This window comes from Ylistrum balloti, unplaced genomic scaffold, assembly GCF_031769215.1.
Source record: "Ylistrum balloti isolate Yb309-2 unplaced genomic scaffold, AGI_CSIRO_Ybal_v1 Utg370032, whole genome shotgun sequence".
NCBI classification, from domain to species: domain Eukaryota; kingdom Metazoa; phylum Mollusca; class Bivalvia; order Pectinida; family Pectinidae; genus Ylistrum; species Ylistrum balloti.
The window spans coordinates 570,084-581,179 of NW_026782094.1; the positions used below are offsets into that span (position 1 = coordinate 570,084).

General features: G+C 36.0%; 1 protein-coding gene across 1 annotated transcript; it reads right to left on the reverse strand.

Annotated features, from left to right (window-relative positions):
- Positions 1–677: 677 nt before the first annotated feature.
- On the reverse strand, positions 678–7,350 carry LOC132548900 (thrombospondin-2-like). The gene is made up of 3 exons (XM_060212799.1): positions 7,257–7,350; positions 6,111–6,254; positions 678–853 (listed from the first exon to the last, which is right to left on the reverse strand). The coding sequence occupies exons 1-3, from the start codon at positions 7,348–7,350 to the stop codon at positions 678–680; spliced, it is 414 nt and encodes a 137-aa protein (XP_060068782.1).
- Positions 7,351–11,096: the final 3,746 nt, after the last annotated feature.

Below are 11,096 nucleotides of genomic sequence, written 5' to 3' on the forward strand. Positions count from 1 at the left end.
ACGGATAACTACTATTGGAGTTATGATTAGCTGGAGGTTTTCATTGTGACGTTATAAAGCCAAGGTGTTATAAGAAATGTGTTGAGATGAAAGAGGAATAGAGCGCGAATATTGCCAATCTGGATCCCAATGTAATAAGATCTTATTTTCCTGAATGTCACGAAAAAAGGCAAGTATTGTTATCAACATAATCTTACATTCGGTTTTTCAATTCATACGAGAGTTATGAAACTAGCGAAGTGTTTATTTCAGTCAGTCGGAACCTCGGTAAAAGGGGAAAATTCTCAGAAGCGCTTCATCAAGCTCATATCAATGGACTTAGTATTATAACAAACATTGAAGTTCTGCTTACGTTATCATGGCTTTCAAAAGGCGGTTGAATGTTGAAAAATACTTTAAGTAAAATTTTCACACACATCACAAATAAAAGTGGAAGCAACATGACAAGTTACTTGTGTGATTTATGTTGATGAATATTTATTAAAGAACTGATTTTTTATGATTCACAAATAAAGTAATTATTCAGTTATATAAATTGATATCTTTGACAGTTATGTGACCTAATATTCACAATTCACGTTCTGCTTTATAGAGTATAATCAGATCAACAAACAGCGATAAATTAATCCTGCTCGATTAGTGATCTTTTTTTATGAACTGCTTATCTGTGTTGAACACTAGCATAACGAGCAGGGTTTGACACGAGAGGCACATCCAGTACAGTACTTCCCTCCGGGTTGTGGACTAGGGGAATTACAAGTCCGTATACTTTGTTGTATACCCATACATTCGTCCGTTTCTGATACCCTCTGACAATGCGAATAAGGCTGCCACTGGGACCATTTGCCTTCATCTGGAATAAGGATATAAAGTAGCATGAAGATATACACAAAATGTACAGGACAGGCAACTTCATTTCGATGTAGGGTAAAATGAGACTCAGTATTGCGTGTAATTATAAATTTGGCACCTGTTATACCAAATATTGTTCCATAGTATGAAGAAGCAAAAGCGTTCGTTACAGCGTTAAACTTTTGTAAAGTATGATTTATATAGGTAAGGACATGATGTCATACAACAGGTTAATGGTCTATAAATAGTAACAATGCATTTCGAACCTTGAATTATAAATCATATAGAGTTATTTGCAACAACGAAAGTTTGGATAAATCAGGTTGTAGTTAATGATCGGTTTTGATGGTTGTATCTAACACTGAAGAGTAAACAACATTTTTAAAAAAAAAATCTGATAAAAAAAATAATGGATCCATTTTTAATGAATTGTATTTGCCGCCGTGATTCTATTTCTTTTTTGTCTTTTATCTTCGAATTTCTTAATTTTTGATTTGAAACAGAAACTGAAAAAATAGTAAAGTTAATCAAATATTAATTGAAAGAACTAGAATATAATTATGAGGAAAACCCTTCCATATTTTTCTACCACTCATTGTATTGATGGTTCATAATAAAACGTGTAGGATTTATGAATTGTTCAGTTAATTATTTCCGTTTATGTTGAATGAATAATTTTCGTTTAATTGTTAACTGTTATTCGTTTTCTTTATCCTCAACGGTTTTTTAAATCTGGAGTTTACAGTATCATGTTCGTATTGGGTACGGTTAATTGTATGGTATCGACGGATTTATATGGTGTCAGTGGATTACATAATGCCGATAAATCTTAAATGAATGATTCAAGCTAAGGTAGATTATCTTATGAGTGGGTTTTGATTGGACTTTTCTTCTCAAAGATAAACAGGCAGTTGCAAGAAGTTCAATCTCTGTGTATCCTAAAAAGTTAGCAGGTTTGTTACCAGATATTTAACATTATGTCTTATGTTAATTCAAAATTGTGCATTCAAGTCCTGATCTGTAACAAATATGAGGACATGTTCCCACATTTCTGCTGACACTAATTACATCACAATGCTTGACAAGTAATTGTCTGTTGAATAAGCGCCACTTTCATTTAAGTCATGTGCCACGTCATTGATCGGTTGGTATGGACTGACGTCACACTTTTTTTCATATATTGTTAGAGTTCAAACAGATTTATTTACATAAAATACATATAAACAAACATGAGGGTTACAAAGATCACTGTTACCAAACTACCGTTCACGAACACCCGGAACATTGGCCAAATGCTCAGATTTGACACACAAGTTTGTTGCTTAATAGATTTCACATCTGTATCGTTCGCTGGCTTTGGTCAAAAGAGGACGAACGTACCTCTCCAAGTAATCGAGTCACAATTAGGGGCAGTAACTCTGCCCGATAATCCCAACATTCCTCCCCGTTTTATTAGATCGAACAATAAATAACAAAATAAAGTACCATGGAAAAGAAAGAAGTTGCCTACGCAAAGTTATCATGTTTCAAAGGAAACCACATAAATGAACAGTTAGCTACTTGCAAATATAATTTTAACCATAGTTCTCGAAGTAAAAGGGACCGTCCCAGGACGCGAATATAACTAAATTGCATAGCCGGTCATGTATGAAGCTATTTTCACTCGACGCCCAGATCTAGTCACTCTGGTAGGGCTGTCATCCTTCCCATCAGCATCATACTGGTCAAGGCTGGTGTCCGCGTCACTGTCGGTGGTTTCCATAGCATTCCCCTAAGGACTAGCTGAATTGCCCGCTGAAAGGTAGATGTGGCATTACACAACCCAAATGCCATTTTATTGTGTTTGAATAGGCCATGTTTTGTCACAAAAGCAGCCTTCTTTTTGTCTTCCTATACAATTGGTATTTGGTAGTAGCCCGAAGCCATATATAGTGTACTGAAATATTTGGACCCTGCAAGAGTATCGAGACAATCTGCTATATCAGTGGGCTAGTATCTTTCACAGTTTTCTGGTTCTAACTACGATAATCAACACACCATCGTACAGACCCATCCTTCTTCCTTACCAAGACAGGGGCAGACATTCATTCAAAAGAGGATGGCCGTATGATCCCAGCATCCAGGAGTTAATCTAGATGTTTTTCCTCCTCTTTCTCAAAACCGAATGGTGTTCGACGCATTTTGTGTTTAACAGGGGCTTCTTGTCCTGTATCTATCCGGTTCTCCACTCCTTTCAAACATCCGATGTCTAGATCATGTGTCAAGAAAATGTCACTAAACTCGATAAGAAATTGCTTGAGCTTTTCAGACTCCTCGTCGCTTAAACCAATGCTGGAACGTTGGTAAAGTTCCTGTAGGTGTGTAGGGATATTGAGAGACTTAATATGTACCTGATTAAGTCCAAAGTGAGCATCTAATTTAGATTCCTCCGATTCCGCTTCATTGACTTGCTCTGCTTCTGTGACTTGACCTACCCTTTGTCCAGATTTTATTACAACAGGACAATCAGAGTCATCTATGTAGGTCACTGCAACAGTCTCGCTACTGCCTCCTAGATGTACACCAGAAGACATCAGAAATGTATTCTGCTTGCTCGGCTGAACAACAAACAGTCTACCGGTCATTGGTGATGCTAAAGAAACATTAGTTCTGGTCACGGAATTCGGTGGTAGCACAAACTGCTTTTAGATTGATTATCTCTCCTTATTCCTCCTGTACCCAAATTGTAGGAATTTAGTTTTATGGTCAGGTCTTTCAACACTGACGTCAGTTCTGACAACTCTGTTGTTGGTTTTTTACTCTGTACCTGCTGAACTTTTGGAGGACATTCATCACTGTCAAAACATGCATCCATATCTGCAAAGCTAATTTTTTGAGCTCCATAAGAAGGCCTAGATCCAAATAACAGCTTCCTATTGTGTACAGCTTCTTTAACGTACTGTAGAGCTTTGTAAATCGATTTAGGGTTCTTGTTCATAGCTGTATTTGCAGCTTCCTTATCCCAACAAGCCCTCAGGTATACCTCTACCGCTATCTGATCAATGGTCCTTTTGTCGGCTCCTGGTAGCCCATCCATAGCAAGGAAATGTTCCCTTTGCGAGAGCTCAGCAAGAGATTCAGTCTCTTTCTGTCCCAAGAATTGTAGCTGTCTTCGCCCTGAGGTAGGGGCTTCCTTCTTACTGAACCGCTTTGAGAGTTTTTTTTTTACAAAAGCTGGTCATAACTGTCATGCTTTAGCTCCCTCGCGAATTCAAATGCATTGTCCCTTAGGCAGTCTATCAACTGCTTCCTGTACCACCCGTACCTTTTATCTTGCCTCTCATGCTAATAAAGGAAACAATCCCAATCGCTCTCACCCGTACCAGTAAATGTTTGAGCTCTAGGAGGTACTGGACTCCTCCTCCGTGACCGCTTCGAACTATGCCTACCTCGGTGGTAATCAGAGCTGCTGTCGCTATCAGAATCTGAATCAGATGATGATGATATATATATACTTCTGTGACGACTATATGACCTATATCTGTCTTTACTTTTAGATCTGTGGTTTCGCGCTCTCTTCCTAGACAGGCGTAACTGAGATTTACCCTGCTCAAGGTCTAGCCCCAGTGTCTAGAGTTTTACCAGTTTCCATTAACAAAGTCTGCATAGAGGGCGCTGTTGCAGTCCCAACTGGCTTGTTGAAGTTAGTCATTTTGTCCCTTTCATTTGAAAACCAGTTACTGAAGCTGGTAAAATCTTCTGCTGAAGCCATGGTTCAACCTCCACTACTTCAAATTATGAACTATAAAGTGTTCTATATTAGGGGTATAGGCGATTCTAGTCACCAACCACAACCAAACTATAGTCAATTAAATTCACAAGTTATACGGAAGGGGATGGGGGTCTAGGCAATTTAAGCACCTACCACACCCAATCAAAAGTCATTCACTTAGTTTCCTTTTCCTAGAAGTTTTACAATCCGGTAAGCTATCGAAATTCTCATGAAACCATTGATGTTTCACTTCCGACACAGCAAGGAGACCATCATACAATACATCAAAATGATATGGCAATATATATGTATGGATCCTGCGTCGTCCACGTCGTTTTTTGTGAATCTTGACTGCTGCATCTGCCCAACGTACAGTTTTACAGCCACAAAATGAGTTCAGCTCATAAATTCCACCATTTAGAAAAGAGAGAGTGTTGTTATGTTCTTTTTGAAAATTGTCAAGTTCTGTTTCTGATAAGATTTTCTCTGATTTTTTTATGTCTTGGAATTTTTTTAAAGATGCCAGTGGAATAGTAGCAAACCCGACAACATAATTCATTTATCACAGTGGTGTGTCTTTTTCGGATGGTTTAATAATACTACCAGTTTTATTTCCTTGTAAACAAATAAGGTAATTTATTCCAGCACATATTCTGATTGATAAATTTCTATCCTGTGTTAACACACAATTTAAAATCTGGTGGTTAAACCCGGTGTCTTTTGCAAGTTGACATTTTATTAAAGCAGGCCTTCATATAAGTGTATAGAAACATTGTTTAGGAAGCATGCTGGAGCAAAGGGGTTGTCAACCAACGCACGCGACCAGGTTCTTGAATATTAATTGCTTTTGTGGTCATTTTTGTTCATTAGATTAATTCTAGAATGTTTGTTGAAGCATATATCTATTTTATATAGTGTAACATCCGTGTATCTATACCTCCTTTATAATCAGGGTACAATACGAAATAGAAAAACAACTGCATCGAACGCTTCACTTCTACAGGTAAACACATTCCCCACTCTCCAGAAATAACATCAAAATAATATTGTATTTAAAACAAGAACGATTGGACGTCTTTCGTCCAACAACAATTTGTATATATTTTTAATCCACTGACTGCAGTGGTGTGTCAGATCTTATCAAAATAATTCTGTATAAAAACATTTTTAAAACGATCATCGTTTATAACAGTTTCTTACAATGTACATATCTTTTTGTTAAATAATTACATTCTATTTGATTATTCTCTTGTGTTTAATTCAGAGATTTTATAATTTCGAAATAATATGAAAAACACAGGAGCAACTTTCTTTACAATATCGTATACAATTCGATGAAAATCAGGCAAAATATAAGCAAAAGATTGATATACATGCTGATTTCTGACAAGGTAGCAGGAGATTAAGACCAGGTTTTCTGGGTGAATAAAAAAACTTGGTCAATCCAAGAAAGTGATAACAAGATAATCACTAACGGAGGCACCACGCAAACAAGGGAACATCCTACCTGGTTCTGGACAAGGCTTCATGTTGCAAATCCTCCTTTCTGTCATGTGACCGTTACATTCTGCGTGGGTCTTCAGACATACACGAGATTGCCAACCTTTTCCACAGGACACATTGCACCTTAACCACTTACCCCATATCCTCCCTGTGATAAAAGAATAGATTTGTGCATCATTCACGTTTCCTTAATTACAAGTATGTCATGTTTTTACGGCACCTCTTTGAATTTTGAGCTAACATCGTGTGTAAGTTAACGGTTCTATATCAACCGAATTTATCTTTCTCCCCTCTATGACCGACCACTACAATATCCACGTTGTGTTATGTAACGCCACTCTAATCCGTATAAGAGAACACCAGTTTCGGCGAACGACCAGAATTTTGAATTATACTTAGATATCTACAAAATATCTCGGTGAACTGAAAGAAGACAACAAGTGCATTTCCAATTACGATACCAACGTAAGGTCTCGAAATGTATATATGCACACATAAATGCAAAATGATAACAAACAATAATATAATAAAAACGGCGTGATTTCTTTTTTACTTTCATGCAGCTGCCGTACTCTGATGGCGTTTATGAATGAAACCATCCAAGGACTATTTTAAAGTGTTATCCTTCTGGATTATCTAATAAAAAAACAAAGTGGATGGTAAACATATGCTGACATTCCAGCTGAGAGCATAGTTGACATATATCAATGTTTTTACTTTCTTATGCAGGCAAGTTTAAAAAATGTTTATGTGTAAGCAATGTTTTAGAAAGAAAACAGTTATTCTAGAAGAAAAAACAGAAAAATGAAAAAAATTACCAGACCTGACGTGAAATTGTCAACCAAAATTTCATACAAACCGAATCAGTACGGTCGATCGCACATGAAATAATTTCAAATCATACAGAATCCATGACTTTTTTTGTTGTTGTTTATTTTGTTCATTAAGAAACATCAAGATATTATTTATTTGTTTAAAATCTGAATATTTCTGGCCGTATACGAACATTACACGACAAAACCCCGAAGTTTTCATTAATTCAGGACACGAAATCGTAATATATGTTAACATTAAAATTTGAGAAGAAATGCTGAAAAGGTTCACACATATACTATAAAACTATGTTATTTTTGTGATAAAGAGTACAAACCTGATTTGCGAGCCTGCTTTGGTGTATCCTTTCCTTGGATCCCCAGAGTAAAGTTGATAAGCAATAACGTCACTCCTACCAAACGTAAGTTCATCGTTCTATTTGTTTGGTCCTTCACGCACAAAATATTTTGAAGCAAGTTTTTTCCCCCTAGATTTTTGATGTATTACATGTGACAGTCAGTCTTAAATAACAATAAATCAGGCACGGTTTTTATTTTTGTTTTATTTTGAATCGATCTTCTCGTAATAATTATAAGATCATTAACTATTGTGTTGTCATGTTCGACCGGAATATGTCCGTTGATACCACATGGTATTGACAGTCAGCAAAATTAATCATAATGCACAATTTATTTTCTATTTGAAAAGACTTCCCTGGAGCAAAGGTTGCTAAATACTATCATTAACAACCTAATGTTACTAGGTTCTCTTTGTCCACATTTAGATATACTAAAACATGCAGTAGCAGTCATGCGATCCATGAAACGTAAATATTCAGATATATGTATCACCTTATGTATAAGATTAATGGAAATCTGCCGTCACGATCGAATCGTAAGAAACCGCTGGCGTACGTGTTACATTATTCACTGTATATTGCATTAAACGAGAGTGAAAACAAACCATTTGTCATTTGTGTTTATTTAGTTGAGTTATCACTATGAAACATATGGATTTAAATGAATTACTGTGACATGTGAAAGCCACTGGCAAATTGAGGTATCATTTATAAAGCACGACACGTTTTTATCACTCACGATACTGTAATCGAGCTTCAGGGTTTTTCGATTTGTTGTCTTTAAGGGTCCAAAGCGCTCGCCACAGCCTGTATGATCAATGATAGATGTCCTCTGGGTTTGGTGATACATTTTGAACGTCCTTTCAAAAGCTATGGTCATCTAAACACAATGGACAACTCCCTATTAATGAGAGGTCAGTGTTTGATTAAGTGCGTGTTTGTAGAAGGCTCCAATATGCTCGTAAATGTTCATGCTATAGTTAGTAAATGGAATCGACCTTCTAGTTCCAAGCAGGACACTCCATTCGACCATATCATACTGACAACGGGCGAACATTGTACTACCCTAATGCTGAGACAGCCATCAGTTAGCGGTAATTACTGTTTTAATGGGCATAATCCCAAACCTTCATCAAAGGCGAACGTTCCACTGAAGACCAAAAACGACAATAGGATGGATTTGCGTGCAACGTGACCTGCTGGAAAGAGAAGCAAATATTTTAATGGAATGGGGCATGAGTATATATAATAGCTTTAACACAAAATATATATATAAGTCTTTTTCCCACTTAATGTGTAAAAAGTATGTTTGTATGTGAAACCAGCGTAAGAGCGATATTTACATCAATTTTATCTTCATTGAAACAAGCATTTTATGAGAACACAACAAAATAAGAACAAAAGAAAATATTTACATGATATTTACAATATTGAAGACAACCGTCACGTTAACTATGGCCAGTCTTAAATAAGTTACGTAACGTGAAACATTGAGAGAAATGAGAACGGAACCATACGGTAAAGCAATGAGCATTAAATGTATCCAGCTTCCTATCGCACAAAGGAATAGAACATTTCTTGATGAGAGCATTATGACTACTGTAGAACACTTCTAATCTTCAGATTTCGGACCATTTTGTAGTTTTATTTAAGTTGACGATGTCTTGCAAAAAATTCGTCGTGATTTTTGGAACAGGTCCTAGAACAACTAATCAGCTGTGACATGTAAACACTAAAGGTCAGGAAGGCAGGGACATGCTACATATACCCATACGGATTCACAAAAGGGAACTTGAAATCACATGCTTACCATACAGCTAGGCGAATAACTGTCCATACAAGTTTACTTGTTGGAAAATATCGAGATAAGCAGCTGATGTAGATTAGTCTGGCATGTCCCATTCTGATGGGTAGATACGAAAGGCATTATCAACTATATCGCTTTAGACACAAAACCAAACAAAAACTCCAATAAGTAATTTTACAATGCTCATTTCTTATGAACTTTCTCATTCCATATTCTATGTGTGTCTCATATAATAAATTACTTATCTTTAATCTTATTAATCATTACTCGTTTACAAAATACACAGTAGAAATCAAAGTTTTCTCTCTGTCATGGTTGACTTATGCCACTTATATATATAACATATTATTATGAAATAAAAATTAGAAGACGCACTGTTCTATTGATCAATACAAAAGATGGATAAATTTACAAAAGATTGTCTTTAAGGTTTAACAGATTGATAATTTATAAAGTTACAGCTTCATACCAAACTTAAAAGAAAAGGAAAACAACATGAAAATAACTGAAAATTGGAACAAAAGAAAAATTAGTGCCATGCAAATATGGTCACCAGCACACCAAGATTAATTTTTAAATACAAACAAACCTTGTTGATATAGACACTGATAACACGAAGACTTTGTTTATCTGTGCCCATCTGTTGGCTGAGCTGTTTTTGTTTTCATTTGAGGCATTATTGATAAGAATAGGTCACAAAGTCATTTAATCTTACTGTCAGATATAGTGATAGCGTCTTGTCTTCAAATAACAACCTTTTCCTACAACGAAACTAACATAAACAGCTTCCAACCAACCTGGAGGATAAATTAAAAAACCTAGCAGTGAATCAAAATATAAGGAAATATATGTTATATGCCTGTGTGCATGAATACCAATGCACAGAAAAGCGCGGAAATTAATTTTCGTAAACTAGCTCACAAAGGAACAATCGCGAAATATAAATCCCGCGAACTATACGATAAATTGACGGTTCTATCAAAGTATTTGTCAATAGGGAAAACCACATACGTACCAATACCTCACATTCCGATCGCATCGACCCCCATACCAGCAATTGTGCATTGTACGAACTTTGCTCAACAGATGGAAAACTATTGTCACAAAAAAAGAGAAGAAGAAAGAACAAAATTATATCCATAGCACCATGAAATCATGTGGATATCCTGATTGGTCTATGCCAGAGAATTAACAAGGTATTTGTGAAAAAGCTAAGAAAATACCAAGAGACGATAAACCAAGAAAAAGAACAATATGACAAGCAGTCATCCTTTACATCAAAAGCCTGTCATAAACCATTAAAGGTTTCCGTGGTCATGGTATTACAACAGCTATAAAAACCTACCAAGACTTATCAAACCTAAGGATAAAACATCCTAAGTGAACAAAGGAGATTGTGTATACATGCACATATAGGAACCGGGACACATAGCTTATCAGAGATAGGAGATTCGGTGTCCAGCCTAATGCATACCAGAAATACTTGGAATCTCAAGAACAGAAAAAATCATCATGTTAGGGCGAAAGCAATCTTAGTTCTAGATCAACTAATCTGCACTTACAGATCATCCCACAGAAAAAATCAAATAATTGATTGGGAAAATTAAGTATGCCCTTTAATTAGAAGATAGCATAATGTTCGTCAGACATTGATGAAGATAACAGTGTAGTTATCGAAACGTCATGAAAAATGTTCTCACTAGCTGTGAGTTCGAGATTCAGCTAAGACAATCAGGTGAACATTCATGTCACGACAGCGTGATTTTGTGTGTATAACTATATGATGTATGGTTAACTTTGACGGAGTCGGTAACATTTATCCCAAGGCGCTATGTCAGCTAGACCAGTTGTACCCAATATTCTTGGTTCGCTGTTTTTGTTATGGAAAATACTTAATTGTTACTTTCAGCTAATCAAACTTTAATCAGACGATTTTATGTTTATTTTTAGACGTGTTAGATAAGTTTATAAATGAGGGGGATGATTAAGCATATATTAGGAATAACTTATGA